We start from the raw sequence: 27,454 nt of genomic DNA, 5'->3' as shown, positions 1-27,454 counted from the left end.
GTCTTTAAGAGGAGGCTAGATGAATACCTTGCTGGGGTCATTTTTACCCCAGTACTCTTTCCTGCCATGGTAGGGGGTCAGACTTGATGATCTGCTCAGGTCCCTTCTGACCCTACTAACTATGAAACTATGTATATATTTGAATAAATACAGTACTTAAGGACCATTTGTTTTGATGTGTGTTTATGCAATGTCTCAGAAAGCATTTATAATTCTTTAAAAATGAGCGTTCTTTCTAGATCTAATCCCATCTTCAGAACTGAACCTAAACTATCTTTTCCTTGATATTCAGAAAAGGACCTATATATCAGAAACAGGGATATAGGAAGCCCTTGTTTTCACTACCACACTGACTGTGAGAAGGAGAAGGCCCTTGAGGGAGCTATCACTCTCCAAAGTGCAGAGTGTAGCCAGGAAATAGGAGGTAACTTCAATCTGTGGAGAGGATGTTTATTATGTAGGGAGGATAGGCATCTCTCTCAAAAAGTTTCAGATTAAGCCTATATGAGTGGTTGAGTTTGACGACATGCCTAACAGAACTGAAGGTAATCTTCAAGCCTGGCACAGCTCAGCCACAACTGGGTTTCAAAAACCTCTGCATTTGGGAATGAACCTGTTGTGAAAGATAAAAGAGTGCTATAAGCAGAATGGATAGTGCCTCTATCTTCTCCAGGAAGCATGAACAACTGGTGCCTCCTGACACTGCGGGGGCACCATCTGTAGTGAGCGGCAAGTGGGGATCGCCTGCTGATGCCAGTGGCAGTGTTGGTGGCAGTGAGTGGGGACTGCCCGTAGGCCCCAACGGCAGTGTTGGCAGCAGGGGTGGAAGGGGTGGTGAGCAGGGACGCTGTGCTTGCACCAGTGCTGATGTCGGTGGCAAGGTGGGGGGGCAGGTGGCGACAAGCGATTGCCCACAGAAGCCAGCAACAGCTTTGGCGGTGACCACTTTCGGCAGGGCACGTTCTATGCCAGGAAGGCTGCAGGAAGCAGGCTATTTTGAGCCCAACAAAAGATAAGATATTAGCATTTGTTCATGGTTACACTATTAAATTGTTAAGGGCAATCTGGTCTGGTTTGTCAAGCTATCACTGGCTTAGTTCCTTCAGGAGTATTAAAAATTGCTTAACCTTTTATGCAAGTAACAGGAAGAAAAGGGAAAAGATAAAGTGCTTGAAATGTAACATAGTAAGTAGAGCTTTGATATTAACACCACCCTTCTCTTTTTATATTAGAAACATTTTATAAGGAAATAAACTTTTAAATGGCTATAACCATCCTCTTTTGCCATTTTGGTTGGAGTCTATTCCTGTTTCCATGAAAACAAGACAAAGCAAATGCACACAAAAAGGGAGAGAAAACACCAGTAAAGAGAGAAGATTCAGCTTCTGCCTCTGGTGCTGACTTCCATTTGCAGCCTGGCTATGGATAAACAGGCCAAGCACATGGTCTAACCAGTTGTACAGTTTCATCAGCCTTTAAGGCATTAATTACCTTTGTGACCTCAAGCTTACCACTAGGCTATGAGGAGTGGTGTTTTCTTGCTGGCTAAACCAAATTCACATTCAACAGGAGCAAAAGGGGGAAAGAGAAAAGGGAAGAAATAAGACAGGAAGGAAGAGGATATGTGAGTGAGGGGATCATCCATAGAAACCCAAGTCTTGCATCCCAGGTGTCATTCAGATGCAGAATGGGTATCAGCTGGTTTCCTCTCTCTGGTCTCATCTAGCCACTATAAGTTCTTAGCATCAGACTGAGAAAAACCCAACCATGTCACAGTGCATCCTGGGTTTCCAGAAGATGGTGGCAGCATCTGCCATATTCATGGTGTTCACTCCTTCCAGTCCCTCCATCCTCTCTGCTCCCATTGCATGGTCCCCAGAGGAATAATACTCAAGTAGGCAAGGTTAATATTAACTGAGTGAAAAAAGATTTAAGTGCTTGCAAGTATAAACTTACCTTATTTTTAGAATTGTTCAGTTTATTATCATACCAACTGATGAGCTTCAGGGGCCGTGAGGATCCCTTAGCACAATTCTTTTGTAACCTAAGCATTTCAGTTTTCCTTCTGCTTTTGCTGAGCTAGAAGTTTGTTATTTTGGAAAGCTTGGGAGTACAAGTCTCTGCACACCAGTGCCCTGCTGGTACTTGGAAAGTCATCTCCTTTTCTAGACAAACTGAGCATGGGAACAAACACAAAAGCAATTTGGTGTTTCTACTGTTAAGACAGACAGGCTAGAGAGAACAAAAAAAGAAAGAAAGAGAGGAAACAGCTTTGGAGAGAAAATGACAACTTTCACAATTCTCTACCCCAACCTTCCCTGTCAGCTGCTGTGGTCTAACCCCAGCAGCATTAAATAATAACCTATGTTTTTGTCTTCTATAGACACCAGCAGCATAACCATCCATTGCCTGGATCAGATCTCACTCCGGCACAATGCAGGCCATGGAACTGACCTTAGATGCAGTATTGTCACTGCCTCAAGTTAAACTGGGCACTAATAAAACCAATAAATTATACTACCTGGATTAGCTGATAGAAACACTTTCTTCTTGATGTATAGTCCTTCCTATGCCCTTCCTAAACCTGGGTCTGGGGAGCTCATAGTCAGTCTCTCAGTACCATAGGACATCTATGTAATGTGTTCGATGTCTTCAGGGACTTGGGTACTTTCAGTGTCAACCAACTTCCAGTACTGAACTGCATTTATTCAGAGGGTTAAGTGCTAACGTACATCACAGGGGGAAAGAGATGATCAAATGAAACACCCAGCCTATAATAATTTAAAAGTTAGGTCATTGGTAGGCTGAGACCACTGCCTGTTTTGTTAATCAAGATGGCCTTCCTCTTTCCCTGAACCTTTTCCCCTCACTCTGTTTTATACTCAGACCATAAGTTCACAGGGGTAGGGACAGTTAATTTGTTCTGTATTTGTACAGCACCTAGCAGAGAAGGGGGCTGGTCCATGGCTGATGCTCCTGTACAATAATGCAGATCAATATCATTATTTAGTATTGCTTGATGACAGAAGACAGTGGTAAACAATTGTGGACAGGTGTATAGGCACCCACACCAGAAGGAGAGGAGTACTCACAGAGTCCTCTCCCTGTAGGAGCTCATTCTGGTTGGCTCTGACCTTGCTAGGAACCCTGAGATGCCTTATGAAACAGCCAGCACCTCACCCCCTCCATACCAAGATCCTCTGTACTGACAGGAACTGGAAACTTCATGAGAACTAGAAACTGCAAGAGAACTGCCACCAGCAAAACTATGCCTGACATCATGGAAAGAAAGCAGCATATGTTTCTAATTCAGTTTTCTTCCAGGGCATTATTCTGCTGGCTTTACTCTGCCTCCATATGTAACAATGTGCTTCAGTGACAGTCCAAGCACTGCAGGTTACTGCAGCAATGTTTTGAAATTACTGATGTAGTATTTCCTGATATGTTTTCTCACCAGGATTTAGGAACCACGCATAAAGGAGGGGTTATGCTCTAGGTGCTAAAAGAAGTTTCTGGGGATTACTTAGGGGAGGGCTGTAGAGGAGGACTGGACAGGTGGGATGTCGCTGCAGTGAGGTATGTGGGACTTGCTGGAGGAGGGATGTGACAGGGCAGGACCCTTACAGATTTCTAAAGGGAGAAGTAAGTACTATAAGAGAGTGGGTTTAATTAGCACATGAAAAAGTTCTGAAATACTGAAAAGGAAAAAGCCTGGAGGCCCTGGCCAACCTTGAGGGATGTATCCTCCTTGGATTATACACGCACCTTAGATTTACAGTTTGTTTTTTAAAATGCTTCATTTCCCATTTGTCCTGTCAAGGTGTATCAGAGAGTCTTTCTGTTCCCTCTCTTGGGACAGGGAATGCTCTAACACACAGGTGGGCAAAATACAGACTGGATCCAGCCCACCAAGGGATTTTGTTTGGCCCGTTTTGTGACTGTTGTACCTTGACATCCCTTGGGATGCTCTGGTGAACACCCCTTATGTACTTATAGGCTGCCACCAAATCACCCCTGAGCCTGCACTTCTCCAGGCTGAAGAGTCCCTTGGCTCTCAGCCTCTCTTCATAAGGCCTGTTTCCTTGCCCTCTGATAAGGTGCATGGCTCTTCTCTGGACTCTTTCAAGTTTGTCCATCTCCTTCCTAAATTGTGGAGCCCACAATTGGATGCTGTACTTTAGCTGTGGCCTCACCAAGGACAAGCACAGCAGGAGGATGACACCCTGGGTCTTGCTTGAGATGCATCGGTAGATGCAAGCCAGAGTTTTGTTCACTTTGTATTGCATTGGTGGCTCATGTTCATCTTGTGGTTGATCATGACCCACAAGTCTCTTTTGGTTGTGGTGCTAGTGAGTGTAGCATTGCAGAGCCTGTAAGTGTGATGTGGGTTTTTTCCCCCCCAAGGTGGAGCACCTTGCATTTCTCCATATTGAATGCAATCAGGTTTTCATCCACCCACCTTGCAAGTCCATTGAGGTTGCCCTGGATCACGAGCCTATCCTCAAGTGTGAATACTCTTCCTCAAATTTTGGTGTCATCAGTGAACTGGGCCTGTCTGCTTCTGACACCAGAGTCCATATAGTTTACATTAAAGAGTACAGCTCCAAGAACAGAGTCTCTGTTCAGAGATCAGAGCCACTGTCACTGAGTACCATGTTGATTCAGTTCCGTCAACTACCACTCTCTGAGTCCAACCTTGGAGCCAGTTGCCCAGCCATCGGACCATAGGGTAGTTGAGGCTACAGTTGCCCAGTTTTTCTGTGAGGACATCATGGGACACCAGATCAAAGGCTTTTTTAATATCCAAATATATGATATCAACCTCTTCCCTTTTGTGCAGGTGATACGTCACCTGGTCATAGAAGGAAATGAGATTGGTCAAGCAAGACCTACCCACAACAAACCTGTGCTGGTTTATTTGATAATATTTTCCAAGTTCATTCCAGGGATTGAGGTCAAACTGATTGGTCTGTAGTTTCATGGATCGCCTTTCCTCCCTTTCTTGAAGATAGGCACTACACTGGCCCTCTTCCAGTCTTCAGGTACTTCACCTGAGCACCACCAGTTCTTGAATATCCTTGCCAGTGGCTGTGCTATGATGTCTGCCAGTTCCTTTTGCACTCTTGGGTGCAATCTATTTTTACCAGTTGATTTGTGGGTGTGTAGCCTCTCAAGGTGCTCCCTCACAAGATCTACACCGATGGTAGATCTACGCCAATCACCCTCACCCTGGTCATCCCGTATCATGTTAGGCAGGGCGGTGAAAAACCGACACAAAGTAATCATTAAGCAGACTGGCTTTTTCCTGGGTGTAAGTTGTCATCTGCCCCGATTGGTTTAGCAGGGGTCCAATGTTGCCCTAGTTTTTCTTCCGACTCCCCACGTATCTGTAGAAGGACTTTTTATTGTCCTTGATTCGTGTAGCCAATTTGAGTTTGGCTGCAGCCTTGGCTTTTCTAGTTTGCTTCCTACGGGTGTGGACCAGTGCAGAGTACTCTTCCTTGGTGCTTCCTGTCTTCTCTTCTTTATAAGCCTCTCTTTTAGACATAGGAGGTCCATGAGTTCCCTGTCGAGCCAAGGGGGTTGCTGAGCCCTTTTACCACTTTTCCTAAGTGATGGAGAAGACAGCCTACTGACAACAAAAGTGAAGATGAAGCAAGAGAGAGAACCAGAGAGAGAGGCCAGAAAAAGAAAGAAAATGCAGGGGCTGAAAATGAGAAAAAAGAAACCTGATAATGAGGGAGGTGAGTTGGAAAAAGAGCCAGAGAGCAGTTCCCTGCTGCTAATGCTTCTGGGCTCCATCCCAGAGTGGAGACCAGCAGGTGGGAAGTGTTGGGGAAGTGGGAATATGCAACGGTGATCCAGCAGCTTGGTGAAGCTACAGGAATGTGAGTGGTGGAGGGGGAGGAGTTGACCAACCCCAGCAGTGGCAGAGATGAGCCTTAAAAGGACAGGCACACTCAGCTCAAAGCAAGCATAGACAAACCTTAAAGGAATAGGTGCAGTCATTTTAAAACAAGCATAAATGGTATTGACAATAGTTTCACTTAGCATAGTAAGGAGTATCTTAACAAGGAAAAGATTGTAACAGATTGAATCAGTATTGAACCATGTAAGGGCAGACATAATCTACCTATAAAAATGTGGTATACCGAGGGAGAGGGGTTATAAATGCTTTAAGAAAGGGTGGAGATGGGAACCATCCTGATGGTTAGGGACAAATGAGAACAAAGAAGCAAGGGTAGCAATATTATTCAAGAACCCAGAGATGAGAGCAAAACAGGTAGAAGAGGTAAGCAGTGGCAGATTGGAATGAATGTTACTATCAGTTGCGGGAACAGAATTAGAAATTTTGAATGCATATGCACCATCAGAGAGTGACGGAAGGAATGCACTGCTTAGAATGCTAGTGTTTTATGTGGCCAGAGGGAGACAATGCAGAATAGCAGGAGACTTCAATTGTATAATTGAAGTAGGTGACAGAACAAGGGAAGGAGGAAACTGAGCGTTATACAGCTCATCCAGACAGTTAACAAATATAATAAAAGAAGGGTCACTAAGAGATGTGTGGGCAGGGGAGAAAGTTTTCAGTAGAACAGACCCCCGTGGAAAGAAACAATCAAGAACTGACTTTGCATGTATCAAAAGAAATAGAGACAAGGAAGAAAGAAACCATATATGTGGCTTTTAGTGAACACTGGATGTTGCATGTGGAAATTGTTGGCACTGGATTTATGATCCAGATACCCTGTTCTGGGCGGCCCCAAATACTCAGACTGACCATGGCTTCTTTCATTCGATAATAGGCAAATTTTACTGATACACAGTGAGTAATGCAGGCAAGGCAAACAAAATAATCCTCCCAGTTCTATATCTACCAGTCCTAGGGTTCACAGAGGAAAGGTACTCCTGGCAAGTGTGCAAGCTTCACCTTGTTGTTCTTTCTTGAATATCATCAGTCTTGGAGGTCAAGGGCTGAGGCCCACCCCCCACAAAGTGGTTGCGTAAGTTGGATGGCAGTGTGCCCTCTGTCCATGGTGGCTTTTTGCTGCTCTGAAATCCCTCCTTTTGTATTCTTTTTCTTTGATGACACTTCATTCCCAGGTATCGTTGATTGGTTTCCCTGCGGTCATCCTCCTGTCCAGGTTCTGTTCTGCCACATACTCCTTTGTTCCAACAAACCCATCACATGCATACATCTTAATTTGGGCATTTACCAGTGTCTTAATTTGGGCATGCCCAGCCTCCTAACTTAGTCCATCCACCAAAACTAGAAATCACAGGAGCTCTGTAGCTGGTCACTGTGACCTGGCTCCAATGTTGCAAACCCATCTTTTGTTATGGATTTTTACAGAACACTGAAAATTTCCCTGTCTGTTTGTCCATTGGCCTCAGACCTGATTCCTTAAAGGCTGTGAAACTTTGTGACAAACAGGCTTTTAGAAACAGTTAACCCTTGCTGTTGCCCTGGACCATTGTTCTAATGCAATATCTACTTTACCTAGAAGCCAATTTCTAAAAGCAATTCTTTAAATATTACTTTTCAGCCATCAAAAATGAGTCTTGGGAAGAGCCCCATGAGAGTGAAGGGACTGTGGAAGTTAAATGTGCAGCTGGTACAAGATGAAGAGACATGACAAGTGTACACAAGACAGTATGTGAAGAAATATTTTAGGAGTACTAGAGAATGGGGAGTACTAGAGAATGGTGGATGATGGTGAAGAAGAGGGTGGGAGAACTCTTCAGGAAGAAAGTCCAAAGATGCCCAAGGAAAAGAGCAAAAGTGCTAAAAGAGCTGCAAAGAAAGTTCCAGCATCTGCTAAAGGAAGACACAGAAGGAAGACAGGTACAAGAAGAGCGAGCTAAAGCAAGATAGAAGGACAAGTGAAGAAGGTGTGGGGAGCAGTGGTGGGTAAATAACTAAAAGGAGAACATGCGGACCTAGTGTGGATGGTTGTAAGAAATATCTTGCCAGTGAGAGAGATGCAACACAGATGGAGCTTGACAAGCTCATCATAGGTGCCCAAGAGAGAGGTGCAGGGAAAAAGAAATGGTAGGACATGTTTTGGGAGTGTACATATGCAAATGAGGTATGGGAAAAGGTCCACTGCTTTCTGCATATCACCAAAATAAACCTGTCATTAGCACAGGAGATGGTACTATATGGACTCATACCAAAGGGACCAGAGGAAACACTATTAAGAACTTTATTAGCATGTGTTAAAACTAGTTTATGGAAAATAAGAAACCTCTGGGTGTTTAAGGGATTGGCTTTCACTGAAAGAGAGTGTATGAAGCTGAGGCTGCATGAACTAAAATGCTGCATTGATTGAGACAAGCTAGAAATTGGAGAGGAAGAAACCGAGTAGAAGTGGAGGAAAAAGGACTAGACACATTTATTTCACTGAACCAACAGAGAGGACTGATGGGACAGGCAGAGAATTTCAGGTGGTTACTGAGGTAGTAGTTTTTTCATGGGGTTCTTTATGAAGAAAAAGATTTCTGTAAGTGTTTAGTTTTTGTGAGAAGTCGTTATAAGTTGTTTAAAGGTCCAGCTCTATGTTTTTGATATGTAGTTGTTTCTGTGATATGAACTTTTGGTAAAATAATACATGTAGCTTTGTAAGTGTAGGGTGATAAATGTGTTTTCAATAAAATTGGTTAAAAAAAAAAAAGGCTCCCATCAGCATGTTTGCCCAATTCTGGTCATGTATGTTATAGTCATATTTAGTGTTTGTTACGTTTAATTAATTTTTTAAGTTGGTTTACTTTACTGAGCACATGCTGCTTTTGGCAGCAGTTTAATAGTAATGCATTTGTTGAGTCTCCTTATATATAAGATGAGAAGCTTTTTCCCATGGTGATTGGGTGAGGTAGGGGAGATGGGGGGGAATTCATCTTGTATTTGAGTAAATACGGTACCTTATGAACAGAAAAGGGAACCCAGTTCCACCCTGAATGCTCTTGTAACAGAAATGAAATGTAGTACAAAAAACAGCAGGAGGAGGGGGTAGGAGTTAAAGGGCTGGACTAAGGTGCCGAAAGATTACTTGCTTGCAGCAGGACCTCTTGCCAGGAACTTTCTTTAGGCAAAGACGCACTGTGTGGATATATGGTCTTGAAAATGAACTTTAAGGAGATTTTTCTAGCAAAGTACCTGGTGATTTTATTTTTCAGTGTAAAAGGTGAGTTTTGTATTAGCTTTTGGCTCTTTCAGACTGGCTTTGCGTTGCATTTATAGTGTTTAAACTAGTGGCAGAATCCTTGTATTCATACAAGGATTGGGGGCATCTTAATATGACAGCTGCATTTGGGGCACCTATATCCTGACTATAATGGAATCAGGGAATCCAGTTAGGTGGATGAGACCTATCTCATCATAATTGCACATTTGATAGATTTGAGCTAGTTATGAGGATTTGTAGTGGTCCTGTCTAAACTACAAATTTTAAACCTCTCTCATGACTTAATTATTGTTAAAACCAGGGGAGCAAGTTATTACCAATATGTTTTGGTTCATTTCTCTGATTGAACTTAAATATGTAGACTTAAATGTGACTGATAAGGATCCCTGCCAAACAGCTTCTGCTTTTATGGTTTAAATGTGAAAGCCTGAGGGACAGTAAAATGGGAAGCCACTTGGATCTTCTGTAAAAATCACATCCCATTCTTCCCTGGTTTCATCCTACTAAATTCACTGGACTTACAACAGGGTAAATTTAGTCTTGGTGCTAGGAGAATTACTTAGACTTCAGAGCAAGTACATCAGACATTTAAAGGGTGTTATGTACCTTGTTATATCTTTGTTAGCCCCTCCAGAACAGCAAATTTCAGATATTTGGGGGCTGGAGTTTTGACACTGATCTCAAAGGAGGCAGGTTTTCACCCTAAAATTCCTAGGGTCAATCCTGAAAACTTTTGAAGTCTTGTCCCTCAGCCTGGCACTGTGTATTAAGTATTGACTTCACTTTAAGTTCACGAGGTGTCCCATTGACTTCAAAAGGATGGTTCACGTGTTTAAAGTGAAGCGGGTATTCAAGGCCTTTTCTGGACCAGAGACAAAGCAACCTGTCAGCTCCAGTCCATACTGTGGCTAATGATATACCTTTTCCTCTTGGCAACAGAGGTTACCTTCCTTAGTACTTACCTTCCTTTGCAAAATGCCGTGAGATTTTTGGAGTATTGTTATTTTATTCATCCTTTACTCAAGGGAAACCGAAGACCTGAGCTTCCCCTTGCATTTAGAATAATAATTAGTGAACAGTTCTGTTTTCAAGTTCATGATCCTTAACTTGAGGACTGCCATCAGTGAAGCCATTATAGGATTTTTTTGGTAACCCAATTTAAGATACACTTTACTATGCATTATGTAGACCTCCAGCTCTTTTATAACTGCTAACTTTTTACTGAAGGTAAACAGAATGATTGAAAGTGCAAGTTATATTCAGAAAAAGATGGCAAAAGCACAAGAGAAGAGAGGGTTTAGGAAATAGTGGGTTTCATACCTACTGCTACTATAAAAATTAGGTCTTTTTAAAAATTGTGCTCTAAACACGTAGCTAAACTGTTCACTCACAGATTAGAACAGGTGAAATGGATTCAGCCCCACAAGAAGCTTTCACAGATTTATTCTTATCATTCAACTGTAGATCATTCTTGATGGGTGTTTAGGGTTCTCTATATTTCATGGCAAAATAAGTAGATAAAAAAAAATATTGTTATGACCTTGATGTAAAAAAACACTCTTGATTCCTTCAAATGGAACTATCTGTTGAAAATACTTAAAACCTTGAAACACAACAGTGCTTTATCCCTGAGAACACTGAACTGACTATGAGTGCACTTACAGCTCAAGGCACCTCCAGTATTCTACACTCCTGATTGTAACTGAGCTATTTGCTGCTACATTTTAATTGCTCTGTCTCATAACACTATCAAAAATGCCGCTTCATTATCCACGCAGGTGACTCTGCGCTGGGGGTGCTCAGACCTCTGTTTCATTGATTTAGGAGATCATGCCAACATTTAAAGATGTAACAGCATTTTCTGCCAATTGGAATACTACAAAACTGTTGCCCCTCAAAATTTGCTTGGTTTTTCACATGTAAAATGCATATTATATAATGCAGAATACATGTAATAATAAATAATTCTTGATATCTGATAGTAGTTCTGAGCAGAAGTAACTCAATGAATTACTTTTCTTCTTATCACTTAAAATGTATTTACTGGGAACATTAATTTTATTAAAACACTTCCTTCAAAAACTGACTGATTTCAGACTATAGTGTTAGAAATGCCCAATACTTATTACGGAACTTGAAAGTACAGTAATAACATCTCCTTGGTTTGGTAGGCTCTAGTAAGTGATTTCCCAGGTTCTTATGTTAATTATATAGACGTAATACACAATATTTTAAGACTTTGCTTAGCTCAAATACTGCTAGCTCTATGGAGCAGCAATTAGGGTTTCATTTTCCTTTTGATGATATATTTCACTATAATCTCGCAGATACAAATAAAAGTTTTATAATCAAGGATTAGGTATTGTAATAAAGGATTATAATAAATGATTTATAAACATTGCTTTTCTCTACAGGAGAAATGGCTTAAAATGTTTAAAAATAGTTTGGTGTAACTTGTTGTGCTAATAAGCTTTATCCTGTAGATTGGAGGGGATTTAATTTAGGAAATGGAAAACTGAATAATCCCTGGTTATGAATGAACATTTTGTTGCTAATGAATTTATTTCATTTGAAGCTGGTAAGCACATGTTTAACCCCTGTCTTGTCTGTTTCAGTATCATTATTATTCCTCAACTTGACTGCATAAGGCAGGCAAGGGGCCTACACAAGTATCTGCCTAGAGTCAGTTCCTCATTTGGAATGACCTTCAGGCTTCAAAAACCAAAAAAAATAAAACAACAAGCAAACAGGAAAACTCCAGTCTGCTTCTTGTGTTCATAAGTGAGGTCTCCCTGTTGCGACTGTCACAGAAACGTGCACGAGATCTTACGGAAGAATATGCAATGTAGAGGCACAACAGGGCAGCTCCGATCTCTAGGTAGTTGTGGGACAGCACTGGCTAGTGTGCTGCCCATAGTGGTGGCTAGTTTTGCACCCCTTTCCCCCAAGACAGTGCCCAAGTCTGCTGCCCCCAGTGTGCCCCCTTGCTCCTAGTTATGTTACTGGTGCCATGGGAAGATGCATGCTCTTTTTTCCATAATAGCAAGATTCACATGTAGCAACTTTTGCTCTTCTTTACTACCAGTATATATCCCTTTTGTGACACAATGGGTGCATCTACACAAGATGCTTTACTGTGCAGTACAGCAAATTATTGCATAGTGAGCATTTGCGTCTACACTTGCAGACACTTACCGTGCAGTAATTGCCTAATCGTGAGTAAATTTGCTACTTTTGAATGCCAGGAGCAAATATATTTGAGATTACGTACTGTGCAGTAGCGCACATGTACATGCCTGACTGGGAGCAAATGCGCTCCTGGTCAGCCAGGCAGCAGGGTGCTTGCTTCCTGCCCCAGGGAGCTGCCAGCTGCCAGGTCAGGGACAGTGTCCCCTTGGCCTGGCAGCAGGGATATCCCAGGTCCTGCTCCACTATCACAGGGCTGGTGCTGGGAGATCCTTATCTCCCAGTACTAGACCTGTGAGCTCAGGACCTGGGTTGAGAGATCCTTCTTTTCCAGCCCAAACCCTATGGTTGTGAGATCCAGGATGGGAGATCCTTCTCTCTCAGCACCAGCTCCGCAGTCACAGGGCTGGTATTGGGAGATCCTTCTTTCCCAGCCTGAGCCCTGCAGTTACAGGAGCCAGGCTGGAAGGATCTCCCAGCCTGAGCACCATGACCGCAGGGCTTGGGTTGGGAGAGAAGGATCTTCCAGCCCAGGCCCCATGATTGCAGAGCTGGGGCTGAGAGCTCCCTGCTGCCTGGGCAGGGGGACATTGTTTTTGCCCAGGCTCTGGTGGCAGAGCCCGCCCCAGCAACAGGTGGTTTCTGGTGGCAGGGAGCAATGCCCCAGCCCCTGCCAGGAGGCACCTGTCTCCTGGCCCCTGGGCTATGCCTAGGGGGAGCCTACAGCTTCCCCTGGCTGCTGCAGGGCCGCAGGGAGCAGAAGCAGTCTGCTACTAGAAGCAGCAAATCTGCTTCTGTGTTCCTGCATGTGTAGATGTGTGCCCAGGAGAGTTTAATCTTAAGTAGTTTACTGAAAAGTAAACTGCTCCCAGATTATTTGCAAGTGTAGATGCGCCCAGTATCTTGCAGTGCTGAGCAGTCCATTTCTATACAAACCTTGCACTCCACCATAGGATAGAGTTGTTGTTAGCAATTTTGCAGATGGGAAATGGGGTCAAAGGGTAGGTGTAAACAAGAAAAAAAATTGCTTTTTCCACCATGATTTTGCTTTCTTATGATACAAAAAGAACTGTTGAAAAGCTGCATGGTCATGGTTATCTGTTTCATTTTCTGTCATTTTTTTCTGTGACAGAACCTATGCAACAGAGGTCCTGTGGTCAGAGCAGTGAAGGAGGAGACTGGGAGATAGGATGCCTGGGTTTTAGTCCCATGTCTGTCACTCATTCCCTGTTTGTGTATTATATTTTGCATTTTTTTTTAACCAGTGAATTGAGGTGTCCAATGGTATCCAGCTCAACACATGTTAAAATGGCCTCGTTCTCAGAAAACGTGGAACATTTGCTCTTTTAGGCTATCCCAAGCTGGGCACAAAAATCATGGCATTAGAAACTGCTCATCACTTGAAAATGTCAGCCTTGTACTTACATAGCTGAAAGTGTCTAGTACTTTTGGTTGCCCATCTGGAGACTCTTAGAGATAGATCCTATTCCAGTTATTAGACATTTAAGTAGACTTAGGTGCATAAGTGTGATTCTATTTTATACTGTTCAAGTCCATGAACATTTGTTAATTTGGGTCCTTTTCCTCCTTGCTGCTTTTTGTGACTTGATTGGAAGGGACAGATGCTGGGGCATCTACCAAATGGGCATTTACCAAAGTAGATGATTTAATGCAGGGGTCAACAGCCTTTTACTTACAGGGGCTGCAGCTTACAACCTGGCTAATGCTATGGGCCGGCATTCACACCCCTCTTCCCCCCCCCAGCCACTCCAGGGATGCTGAGCACAGGCTGCAACAAAGAAGAACAGCCCTCCACTCAGGTTAAGGCAGCTGGCTTTAGCAGCTGGAGGTAATCTGTGCGCCATTAACAAAACCCAGGCCATATCAAATAGCTGGGGACTGTGCTCCCTTAGTAAAATGTAGACTGAAGCAGACCTTCACAGGCCAGATCCAATCCCACATCTGGCCTGTGTGCCATAGACCCCTGAATTAATGGGTTTTCAGGACTGGAGCAGGATAGAATAGAATTGTACTTAGGTGCCTAGATGCCCAACAGACTCTGGCCCATACAGTGTGGCCAGATTTTCAGAGGTACTGTGCACCTAAAACCCTTACTGACTTCAGGAGCTGTGAGTGCTCTGTCATTTTGAAAACAGGCCCAAGTTTCAAAATAACCCCCCGTGAGCTACCTGTTGGGAACTTGCTCTTTATTTCTCAATGCATCAGAATTACAGCTGGGTGCTGGGAGGCATAACTATTTAATGGCTGGTCGCTGCTGTTCAGACCATGAGATGAAAACATCCCTCTAACACACGTTATTAGTGAAGAGTGGCTTGGAGATCAGTGGGGAAGCATTTGTAACCATGTCATTTAATATTGTAGTGTTAGCCACTAGCCCTTTTCCATAGACACTTTGGATGTTCACTAATCATCTAAATTGCAATTTTTCTCTTTTCAGGTTCACTTGGAAAACTTGCAAAGGTTTCAGCAATTCTGAGTGAGTCTGTTCTCCTGAATATTTCTAGTCCTGTAAATGAGAAAATAGATGAGGTAAAATGGTCGAAAGAAGGACATATGATTGCAAAACTCATCAATTCTTCAATAGTTTATTACGCCAACAAAGAAAAGTATTGCCTTTTTGGAAATGGGACCCTGAAAATTGAACAATTGGTGCAACAGGACAGTGGAAATTACACAGCTGAAGTCTATCACTCTGATGGTACTCAATCAGAGACAAAGAACATTGTTCTGAGCTTTGTTGGTAAGTCTGTGGGCTTGTCTTCACTCCCTGCTCAGCTGGTAGAGCCTCCTTTGTTATTATTCTGCCCTTTTGCTAACTGTCTCACTATTCCCTTTCTCCCTAACATTACTTCTTGCACGACTACCTGGCAGGGTTACTCCTCTTGTCCCTATTCCCTTTTTCTGTTGGTGGGTAACTACTGCTAGGTATAAAACCCTTTTTTCATCCCAAGCAATGCTCTCCATCTTCTTTTTTTCCTCTGCTGAGGACTGGTGCCATGGGAGGATATTTCTGATGCTGTTGAGTCCCTCTGCTCCCTTCTTCTCACCCTGCTGTTTGATTTCTTCTCTCTATCAACTGCCACATTTCTGTTTCTGCCATGCAAGCACCCCTCCATCAGTGTGTAACAACAAATTTTTAGCTTATGGTGAGTGTTTGCTCTGCCACACAAAATACGCAGACATTGTCTGTGGAGAGATAGGAGGCAGAGGTTGAATATAGGAGGAGGGAAGGGCAGGGGGATAGATCTCTTCTAAGCTTTTCATGAAAGAGAGTAAAATGAGAAAGATGTTTGTAGCACTTTTTGAAACATGGTCCTACATGTTTTGCTGGACTCATCTGGGCTCCATGTACTTGACTTCTCTTAGTAGGGTTCATATACACTGCGGGTCCCTTCATGATTATGCAATCTTCTCTTCCCTTTGAGGGGACTTAACTTCTGGAATGTCAGAAGCCACTTTGGGAGAGTTGTAGTATACCCATTGACAGCTGATAGCACTAGTCAAGCCTTTATACCACTCTATGCAGAGATCCTTTTCTTAACTACCCATTCAGTGCTCTGATATGTAGTAGCTTCTTAGCTTGTTTAAACAGTGAGTAGCAGTGTTTTAGGAAAGGTGGTATAGAATTGCACCCTATGCATTTGTGAAGCCTTTTCCTTCTCTAATCAATTTTCTTTCTTTTTTCCCTCCTCATGCTTAGCCTTCAATCCTACTGTTAATTCAGTGAAACTTTCTCAATGCAGGATGTAAACATGGAAACTATTTTCAATTGCGCATGATGCATAATCATTAGTAAATGATGAAGTAGGTGGAAATGTATTTATTGTAAATTTTCCCATGTCTCCTGCTTTCTATTCCTCAGTCCATCCTTCAAAAGAAGAACTGGTTGAATTTTTTGTTGTTTAGTAAATTTGGACCAACTTTTAAATAGAAAATACAGGGAACATGTTGGAACATGTTTAAAGCTTCTTTTTCTTTGACCGATTATGAGAGCTGGCTGGAATTTCCTCAGTTTTCTGAATCTCAGAGATTTGCTGATATCTAAACAGTCTTTAAAGAATGGAAAAAAGGAGGGGGAATTAAAAACACGTATTTTGACAATCCTTTCTGCAATTTGAACAACTCTCTTATGAATCCATTCAGTTAGTTTTGGCACTTCTTAGCATTTTAAAAGTTTCTTGGGCTGGCTGCTTTGTGGCTCATGAATCATTGTCAGTAACAGAGATCTGCATTTATATCGTAGTAAAAACTTTACAGTGAACAAGTAGAAACCAAATTACTCTGTCAGATATTCTGGAATGCTAAAGTACCTATATTCTATTCTATATAGATTCTTATTCTGCGGTCATTGCCATAATATACGAATGCCCTCCAGTAGCACAGTAAGCGACAACTAAGACCGGTCAAGTCTTTGTTTGCCTTTCATACATAGCAGAGCGATGTGCCTTTTAGGAACACATGACAGAAAAAGTAGCATACAGTCATACTCTCTTTCAAAGCAGTAAGAGTGACACTGAGTTTGCCCAGGAACAGGCCTGAGTTCTGAGGAAAGTTGCCATTTTTACAGGAGTGTTGATTATAGCCGTTGTGGTCTAAGGACATAGGCAGGCAAGGTTCTTTGGGTAAATGGGATATTTTTTATTAGACTAACTAAATAGTTGGAAAAATTGTTCTTTGCAAGCTTTCAGGCATAAGCACCCTCCTTCAGACCTAGGGAAAGTCTGTTGGTGTTTGTGTGCTCTCCTGGGTGGAATAGAAGCCAACATGCAAAATGCAGGTCTGCAAAAACGAAAATGTGTGGTAGTGAGGATCAGAGGCCCTGGGAGACAATAGGTGTGAGACAAGTAGGTGACACCCAGGAGAGCACACACACATCAGCAGATTCTCCTTATGCCAGAAGAATTGTGTTTGTGCTTGAAAGCTTGCAAAGAACTATTTTTCCAACCATTTAGTTGGTCTAATAAAAGATATCTCATTCACTCAAAGAACCTTACCTGCCACTTTTATAGACACTTTTCTGATCACAACTGCCCCTTAAATTTTTTCCTCTTTCCTTTATAATTATTACCTTCGGGTCCCTACTAAATATTCTCTAGTCTTCTAGGTGCTCAAACTTGAGTCCACCGTTGCAGGTGCCATCACGCTAGAGCTGTGTAGCAGTATACTCTTGCCTCTGTGCTCCAGTGAAGTAAAGCCTTTCTGTTGTTTCTTTTTTCCACCCCCACTTTCCCAAATGTGGCATTGCTCTTCCTCCAAAGCAACTGCAATATACGTTTGCTTGGATGTAACTTTGCAAGTAGATCTTGCTCATTCTGTGTGGAAAAGAGGACATTGCTACCTCCTCTCTTCCTTTCTGTCACAACTGAGTGTCTATTGTCATCTATAGCTGGATGTAGTTGCCCAGGTAATGTGCTTTACATTAGATAGGGCTCTTTTCTCTGTCCTAAGCTCAGATTTTTACATACAGTCCCAGATGGGAGAGTTCACGTCCCACATTCAGACTCCTCCCTGTGGCCACGTCCACTTAGCATAATTGTGGTGCTCCAGAGCCATGCCCTCACACTGTCTATACTGCTCTGGGCAGAACAAGACATGAAACAATGTAGCTTTCTTCAGGCAGTGTCACAGCTGGGTGAATTAGCATGGAGGCAAGCTTACTAGCCAAGTCAGTTGGCAGTGCTAATTAGCCAGCCCAAAGCACTGTCTGGGGCAACTACACTGCTTCCAGTTGAGAAGGGATTTCCCACCCAGAGCAGAGCAGTGTGCTAGAGGGAAGCTCTCTAGGGGGAGTGGCAAGTTTATTATGTAGATGTGTCCCATGTTTGCCAATGTGCTAGTGCAGAGGTACGCCAGCTTGTGCCAACTTGGTTACTGACCAGCAAACAATACTCAGACTATGAGGAGCATATTGCTGGCTTCCTCCAACACATGCTGCTGCATCCCCACAGAATGGCCAGCCCATGCATCAGCAACAGTTGCACTTCAATCCATGCCAACCAAGCTTGAGTTTAAAGCACTACTTCATTCAAGCCAGAGTTTTGTGTATGGACAGGAGTTGGCCTAGGAATAAAATGCATGCTGGAGCTAAGAATGAAGGAAGGATAAATTGAGAATAAAACCAAGAGACTGGGATCCTCTCTCTGTAGGTGAACAGTGAATCTTATTTTAGCAAGGAATGCTCTATGGCTTAATAGGAAAGGAGGAGAGAGGAGAATGGGCAGTAAGTCTAAAAGGTGTTAAACGTTTTATGAAAAAACAAGCCTGAAGATCAGTCTCTTGATGGCCTTTTTTTTCTTATTGTGGTAGGACAACCTGATCAGGTCCAATTTGCTTTCCATTCTCCCTCCATTGTTTCTGTTGGCATTGCTACATCCTGGCCTTCTCCTTATCAAATAATCTGTGTTTCAGTTTATTTTATCTCAGATCCTTCCACAAAAATAATTTGTTGCATGCTTTACATGCCTCTAAATTCTTCTACATTCCTTTGTCTCATGGTGTGGATATTTCTGGGTCTGTTTTAATAATGAATGCTCTAAAATAAAATAAAAAAATCTTCACAACCTGCTTGTCTCTTTTCTGTTTCAGAGCGTGTCCCACAACCACTGCTCACATGGGATTGTACTAGAAAACAACTTAAGTTGACATGTGAGGTAAAGCAGGATCCTAAACCAGTTTCTCAGATCATTCATTATGATGACAAATCTCTCAAGTTGATAAAAGAATGGAAATCTCCAAATGGCTCTTGGAACGTGGAATATCAAGGGACTAAAAATGCCTCTGGGAAGTACACGTGCACTGTTTCAAATGGCCTGACCAGCAAAAGTGATATCAGATATATCAAGTGTACAGGTACAAAGTCTGTGCTACAAAAATGTCCTCCTAAGATGTACAAGCTTACAAATAGGTGCCAGGTGCTGCCAATTCCCAAAGCAGTAGAATCTCAGTAAAATAAAATGGAAGAGTGGGAGGGAGGAAAGCTTTTTTGACAGTGTACAGTCATCTCTAGCAGACATCAAAAGTCCTTTCTTAAATTATTATTCCTTATTATGTCAGTAATGTGCTGCTGACATGCCAGAAACTGCAGAGGTCATTTTAGTTGTAGGGACAAAATGACCCAAGTTGAAATTTGGCTGGCATATCAGTTGATACCCCACATTTGCAAAGAATGGACTTGATATTTCTCATTTTTATTCTAGCTGTGCCCAAACATGGCATTAGCTTCAGTGGAGTTGCTCCTGACTTTTAATAAAAGAACAAGAGGACAAAGAGTTTTCCCCCCTTTCTTTTCTTTCATCCGCAAAATTGGTGGTGTCCCAATGGTGCATGGATTTCTTTTACAGCTAGAAAAAAGTCTGTCCTATCGGTATCTTTCTTGCCATGTGCATACCTGTGGGTGTTTGAAGGAAATTAATCAAGCCTGAGAAGCTCAGCACAAGAGCATTAAGTTAGTGCAGTGGGAGTGAAATGAAATGGAAAATACAACTGAAATTTACCCATTCTTTGAACTAAACAATAGCTTTCAGGGAGGGGGGACAGATCTTGTGCTTGAGGCACTGGATGCAGGAGGGTTGCAAGAGCTAAGGGGAGGTATGTTTCACAGAAAAGCCTAAAATGGAATAAAGTGAGTCAGATATCACACAGCACGTGGACAGACTTCTACACTATAGGACTGACTGAGCCAAAAGCATGATGGCCTGGCAAATTCAAATACAGGGTTTGCAGTTTGATGGAGGAAGTGGTGAGTGAGGCATATCTACACGGGACACTCACTGTGCCAGGAAGTGGAACCCTCCAGCATGCTGTGCTCCTTCATGCAGGCTGTCTCTTGCACAGTGCCAGGACTGCACTAATTATTTTGAGGATGAGCTATTGGCATGGTTGCTTATCATTGCTAATTAGCCCAGTGGAAGTCCCATGCAACTCTGGCTACGCTGCTTCCAGTTGTGGACACGGCCTGCCCAGAGCTTGTTTGAAGCCTGCCCAGAGCTTGTTTGAGGCATGCCACCGCCGAGCATGGTGAGTTTGCTGTGGAAATTCAGCAGTAAGCTCAGGTGCAAGACTCAAGGAGTGAGTCTGAAGTGTAGCCAGAACTAGACCTGTTAAATGGCCAAACTGATGTGAACACTGGGTGATGGATTTACTACAAGGTATATTTACTGTAGTATATCTTAAATGCTTGTACCTTTTGTATGAGTTTGATGCTTTAAACACTGGAAATTATATCCCCAGCTGAAGTAAATTCACACTTTCATTGGCTGCAATGGTTTTAAGCCAAGAAATGGGATTCAGGACTAGTGTATAAAGGATTGACATGACAGCTCATTTGGGGAATGACAGAAAGGCTTATTTACTACAAGTATTCACTGTTAAACACACCTAAAGCAAAGCAAAGGCCAGTACTTAGCTGTAAAAGTGACAGTATCTCACCAGTACAGGCAAAGAGGTAGTCTCAGTTTTGTCAGCTTCTCAAGATGTGGATCCATTTAAAAGATTAGCTGGCCACAGTAGCAGTTCTTATCAGAAGGATATCTCATTCTTGAAGCATGCCCTGTTAGCTGTTTTGTTTCCTTTTTTATTCCCCATAGCTCAGCATCTTCAAAGCATTCTTGTAGCTGTGTAAATCAAGATAGGATCTCAAGCAATAATTAACAGGAAAATCCTGTTAATCATGCTCTTCATTATTGGTTATCAGCAAGTCCCAATTTTGATTGAATTACCTTCCTCAGTAACAAGAGGTTCCCAATTTCTACTAAATTGGAACATATCAAGAAACTGATTGACAACCAGGAAAAACACAAGGTTTTTGAGGAGCTGTCCTTGGAAGATCAAGGGGACCACTGAGGCAAAACAAGAGAAAATCAGGAGGAGAAACCTATCAAAGACCATATGCAGGCTGTCTCTTCCTATACATAAATACGAGTTAATTGCAAAGAAATATTTACTATACTAATTAATCAAGGATAGACATTTCACAGTTACATACCAGACAAATAGGAGCCTGCTTAAAATCATCAAAAATATAGTAAGATAAACTGCTCACTATTTCTTTTCAGAAGGTCTAGCCGCAAACTTACAACCCTCTTGCACTATGCATTTGTCATCAATATTTTCTGTTTTAACTTTTGTGAGCAGGCCCAGCTCAGCTTGAGTTTCACAGTCATCAAAGGTGCCGGGTTGATTTGCATTGACTATGGATATGGCCCTCTGTATTCTTCACTGTGGCTAAGGAGCTGATCTGTATGAACCAGATTCCAGTCCACCTATTAGGCATATAAGTGGACTTAGCAATTTATGTGTGATCCTGTTCTGCCCTCACCAGTCCCTGAAAAACCGCTAACACAAAAATGGGTGGGTCCTTCTCCTCACTGCTTTTGTGAGACTCAGTCATAGGGTAAGGTAGTACTGATTACATGAATGGGTGTATTAATGGATTTTCAGGGACTCCAGCACAGAAAAACAGACTTACACTTGGCCATGCAAGTCCATTTATCAGCTTAATACGTGGGTCAGAATCTGGGTCTGTACATCAGTTAGCAGGGTGTGGGGTTGTATAATCTGGTACCTTTGAAAATTAGTAACCATTTGGGGTGTATGTTGGGTTGGCTTGGTGTCTATCTGCAACACTGACAGCTAACAAAAGCATTTGTCATGGAGGTTGTGAAGAAACAAATATAGCAGAGGTGTCAGAGCCTAACAACACACAAAAACGATTGTGGCTTTTTTTCTGCTCTGGTTGGAAACCCAGACAACGTTTTTGGAGTGGAGGGGAAAGGTGAACTGCCCTTCTTAGATTAAAAGGCCTGCAGGTTACAGTGAACACTTTACCACTTACAGCTTGTAACTTGTAGCAGTTTGGTATGCTGTGGGTGTGGGCATGGAAAGCTGATGCAAGCTGCATACAGGGAAAGGGGTAGAAAATGGATGTGTTACACCCTTCTACTGGGTGCCTTGGCTACTTTCCCACTTCCCTTTTGCCAAATCTGAGGTCTGTATTCAGATCAGTTCAATGAGAGCTTCGAGTAAGAAAGGGCTGACTAAGGACTTCAGCCTTTATCATCATATGGGACACGCTTGTATGTTTTGGCCAGGCTACACCCAGTAAGTAACTTTGCACCTCAGGCAAGCCCTTAAAATCTTCGAAAGAGCTCTTGAATGAGGACTTTCAACTGGGCAGTCCAGAGGCTGGGGGACACTCCAAAAGCACTGTGGTGCTGGAATGAAGAAGTGGGGCTGTGGTCAAGCCTGTTTAGCTAAAGAAAGGAATAGTTCCCATAAACTTGCCCCCTCAAGTCAAACAAGACTTTTTATTCTGAACTGCGTAAGGTCTGGCTTCCCGTTTTTGTGTTGCTCATTATTTTTTATTTGCATGCATCTCTTCCATCCAAGTTTCAGCCAACACTGGAAGAGTAAGCTCTGTCTTGTAATGTTTCAATCTGTTCTCATTGTATTTCTGGCTCAGTAGGAAACTGAAAAAAGCTTGTTTTTTATCAGACGCAGACCCATTTTTGTGCAGTCAGTGCATTTGGGAAGTCCGTATAACATTCATGGGGGATCCCAATGTTTGGTTGCCTATATATAATCAGACATTTAGGGTATGCCAATCGCTAGCAGAAGGTGTAACTGATTGTTACATGGATAAAATGCCCTGGCATTCCTATACATTCTGCTTTAAATGTTTACTTCAACTCTGGCCAAATAAACTATATATTCCATGAAAATTTGGCAGGAAGGTGGAAGCGTACTTCTTTCTGTTTCAGTAGCATTCTGTAATATGTTGAGGTAGCTACTAGGAACCAAGCATCCTGGTCTCTATTCCAAACTCGGCTACTCTACAGTTGTGAGCAACAGCAAAGCATGTAACCATTTGCCCCTGAGTTTCTGTAAAGTGGGAATAGTAAATCTTAACATTAATATCTCATGTGGGTGTTCTGAGCCTTCATTCCTTGCTGGTATAAATGTTTTGAGATTGTGCTGTGTACCTACGGTGTATTCATGCCATCATGATCCATGCTGTAAGCTTCACACATGTATGTCCTCTGAAGAATTGGGACCAAACTCCTGACTTAGCTTTGGAGTTGTTTTCTCTCTCTGACATTGGTTTTTTTCCCCCTCTGATTAGCAGGTCTGGACCTCCTTCTCATCCTGTGCATTGCAGGAGGTGCTGTCGTCTTTGTCATTATTTTGGTTCTGCTGATTTATTGTATCCGGAGGAAGAGAATGGAACACTATGAAGAAGAAGATGGTAAGAGTTTGAAGGATTCATGTTGCTGCCCAATTGCCTAAAATCTTTCTTTCTCTTTCAAAAAACCCTTTATCTAGAGATGAAGGATATACTGAAGTCTTGAAAGAGAAAGAGCGAGAGAGAGAGAAGGTATGGGGGAGGGAGGGGTCAATAAATTTTCACAGAGATTCCTGTCCAACCGTCAGTTTTAATTCTGGTTTCTGATGATTATTTTTAACAAGATGATCCTGTTTTGAAGTTATGTTTATTTATGAATGTTGGGAAAATGGACTCTCAGAAACCTTAGCCCATAAAAGCACTGATTATTTTTACATGCTGGGTGTTTGTACACTTTATGGTCTACATTTGGGCTCCTCACCAGCACAGATTTTCTAATAAAATGAAGCCATCTGCAACCTCACATTTGAAAGTGTAGGCATTATACAGGCATGCACGTATAGTGATCAGTAGGGCTGTGCAGAATTTCAGCAGCTGTTTCGTTTTGGAGGTATTTCGGCCTGTTTTGGCACCCAAAACACGGAATCTGAAATGTAACGGAGGCTCTGAAACATCTCCGAAATGAAACAAACGAAACAAAATGATCCAAAACATTTCAGAAATGTTTCAGAGGTGCCCCTGGGAAGAGTCTGGCACAGCCCCGCAGCCCTCCTTTTAAAGTGCTGGGAGGCTGGGGGTGGGTGGGGGCTGGGCTGGGCAGGGCAGCACATGGTACCCTGCCAAGTTGCACTGCACCCATGCAATGCAACAGCTGCCACATGGGTGCTGGGTGGGGGCATTATTCCTGCTCTCCTCTGCTGCCCTATGCTGTACGGGGGGCTCTGCCCCAAGCCCTCAGAGGCCCTGATCACTGTTGCTACATCTGGTGAGTGCGGGGCTTTTTTAATTAAATTTTTTATTTTAAAGTGTTGGGAGGCTGTGGCTGGGCAAGGGATGGGGCTGAGGCAGGCACAGTCAGAGGAGCTGCGAGAGAACCTGCAGCCACCCAGCTGTGCCTGCCTTTCCCTCGCCGATCCAAATCTTTGAATTAGCACTGAAACAGCGTCAAAACCCTGAAACAGATTCGGCTGAATCAAAATGGAACAGTGATCCGAAACACCAGAACAAATCACTGTCCTCTGAAACGGTCGAATCTGAAACTGAAATGAAACACAGCCATTTCACACAGCCTAGTTGAAGTTCATCAACTTTTTGACATTTATTTTGGAGACCTCTCCTAGAGCTTGTCCTACTAAAAAATAAGGTTGTTTAGATGCCCATCAAAATTCAGCTGCCCAATTAGAGGCACTTTAAAGAGACCAGCTATTCAGAAAATGAAGGGCATTCATTCATTCTCTTAAATTCTAGCTCTGTTAAGATGTCTGAAGTTGGACATCAAAACACTGACACTTAGTAATCCAAAGTTACTAGGCAGTTTTCAAAATTTAGTCTATGATTTTTTAGCTTTGAGTATCACAGGAAAAGAAGAAATGCTATGCAGTGCTGCAGCTCTACTAGATTATGCAACATAGTGCCTGCAAGACCAGGGGGTTGGGGTTGGTGGCTCAGTTGTTGACCCAGTTGTTTTGCATTCTAATTAAAATGTTGCAGCATCACTGCAGTGTCATGTGTATTAAGACACCAGACATTTATAAATGGCTGAGGGACACTTTAACTAAACCTTGCTGAATGAGATTTAGATAAAGCTTCCTGCAACTATTTTAAAGGCTCAGGGGTTTAATACACATGACAGTACAGCGTTTTAATTAGAGTAGCTCTTGGGAATCACTCTTATTAAAACACCGCCCCCCGAACTCTGAGCACATGTATAGGCAGCCTATGTTCCTAAATCTAATTAAAAATACAAGAGAAATATTGATAAAAAACCCATTAACAATGAAGCTGTCATGACAGGTGAATCATGTAATTACAATAAACAGAGCTTAAATTAATGCCACAGTCTAATTAAATATTTTCATGTTATGTGTAGCTTTAATAACTATGGCCAATGGCATAAATTTCTCTGTAATTTTTTTTCTTGGGAAATGTTACCCTCACTTTGCAGACCTGAAAGACTTAGATAGTTTGGCATCTAAACTTCTGGGTGCTTGTCTGAATCACTTCCAGACTTCAGAATTACTGAGCTTGTCTTTACCAGAAATATAGACATGCTCATTCATGTTCTAATTAGAGCCTTACCATCCTGTGTATAAGCCCTCGTGCATTTTAAAACGGCTGCAGGGGTGCTTTATTTAAACCTTATCAAAAGAGGTTTAGATAAAGTGTCCCATGGCCATTTCTAAATGTGAGGAGGGCTTAATACATGTGACCTGTCTGGGAACTGCTGTAATTAAAATGCCCCTAGCCCCAAGCCTGAGCACATGTATAGGCAGTCATAAGTTTTACTGGAATACAGCCACCATGACTCATAGTGGGGCCAAATCCAGGGAAGGTGCAATGGTGTGGTCACATTCGTCTGCTGTTCATTTTCCCAGTAGTGGAGCGGAGCAGAGAAAGGTGGGGGCAGAACACAGCCGTGAGAGGTGTAGCTACCAGGACAGATTAAATGTAGTTAATGTACACAGGGATGTTGCATATAACATGTCAGCTGGTGACACGTAAGCTCTATTGAAACCAAAAATACATCCCTGGCCAATAGATGTGAAGTTGTCTTGGTCGACACCGTGTATTCATGTGCTTTACAGGTTTTTTTAGTTACTATTAAGTAACTAAATTTATATTAGTTACTAGAATAATTCTAGTAATAATAGTATACTATTAATTAGAATAATTCTAATAACTAGTTATTAGAATATTTTTCTAGAAGGACCAGCTCTGAGGCAAGCTACTTCCTAGGTTGGATTACTCTGGAAATACCCTACCAAGAACCTCTCTCATATTATGGGCCTGCTTTTATTGCAAAAACCCTCAAGTTATAACTTAAGTGCAGCTCCTAATTCTCTACTATCCACATACAAAATGTCTTAGCTTAAGTATGGAGGTGTTTTTAACTTGAGTTGGCTAACCCATGTGAGGGAGTGTAGGCTAAGGTAGAAAGGAAGGGGAGTCCAGGGGTAAAGATTGTATCCTAGAGTTTAGGAGGTGTAGATCCAAGTCCCTGCTCTGTGACTGATTTGCTTTCTGACTTTGTACAAGTCCATTACTATCAGTTCCAACCTGTAAAAGGGGGATGAGAGCATTTCTTTTCCTCACAGATGTGTTGTGAGGATGAATGCATTATGGACTGCAAGGATCTAAGGCATGGTGGGCATGTGTACATGTTGCCTTACATTGTTGTAGGCATGAACGGTGCATGCCCCTGGTGGCTGGAGGGGCGCTGCCAGTGGCAGGGGGAGGAGGGGTGAGTGCCAGCCATGGGTCAGCAACCACCCGCAGGCACCACTGGCAGCGGAGGCAGTGGCCAGGGGCGATCACGGACCGTCCACAGATGCCGGTGGTGAGCGGCAACTGCCCACAGGCGCCACCAACAGTGTCGGCGGTGTCTTTTTGCAGGAGGTGCACCGACATGCACAGGGAGTGCATGTGAACGTACGGGCACTCCCTACGCGTTGCCCTTGGTTGTAGCAATGCATTACATTGCCGTGTGATGCTGTACAGCGACATAGTGATCACAGGAGTCTACATGGGATCGGCTGCTACTTCATTGTAGCAGCACACTGCCCCATTATGATAGTGCCCTGTGCTTGTGTGTACTGTCTGCTGTTGGTGAGTGCCAATATTGTCTTGTAAAAGTGGTAGAAATGGGTCTGGGGGTCAGTACAGTCGAGGTCTTGGAACATATCCCTGGTTGTTACATTGTAAAATGGGTTCCCTTAATGTGAAT

General features: G+C 42.7%; 1 protein-coding gene across 2 annotated transcripts in view; it reads left to right on the top strand.

Moving 5' to 3' along the window:
• Window positions 1–9,044: 9,044 nt before the first annotated feature.
• The window catches only part of CD2 (CD2 molecule), a 27,045-nt gene continuing 8,635 nt past the window's right edge, over window positions 9,045–27,454 (top strand). The window contains exons 1-4 of one of the 2 annotated variants that reach the window (XM_019525704.1): window positions 9,045–9,185; window positions 14,830–15,132; window positions 18,978–19,241; window positions 23,515–23,634. In XM_019525704.1, coding sequence (XP_019381249.1) covers window positions 9,113–9,185; window positions 14,830–15,132; window positions 18,978–19,241; window positions 23,515–23,634 — 760 coding nt within the window. In that variant the 5' untranslated portion in view covers window positions 9,045–9,112. Of the gene's footprint in view, window positions 9,186–14,829; window positions 15,133–18,977; window positions 19,242–23,511; window positions 23,635–27,454 lie in introns of both variants that reach the window. The other variant, XM_019525703.1, reaches the window with a different exon arrangement.

Source organism: Gavialis gangeticus, unplaced genomic scaffold (assembly GCF_001723915.1).
Source record: "Gavialis gangeticus isolate Ggan-Ray unplaced genomic scaffold, GavGan_comp1, whole genome shotgun sequence".
Lineage (NCBI taxonomy): Eukaryota > Metazoa > Chordata > Crocodylia > Gavialidae > Gavialis > Gavialis gangeticus.
The sequence above is the reverse complement of the archived record's forward strand: the minus strand, read 5'-3'. Positions and strand labels throughout refer to the sequence as shown.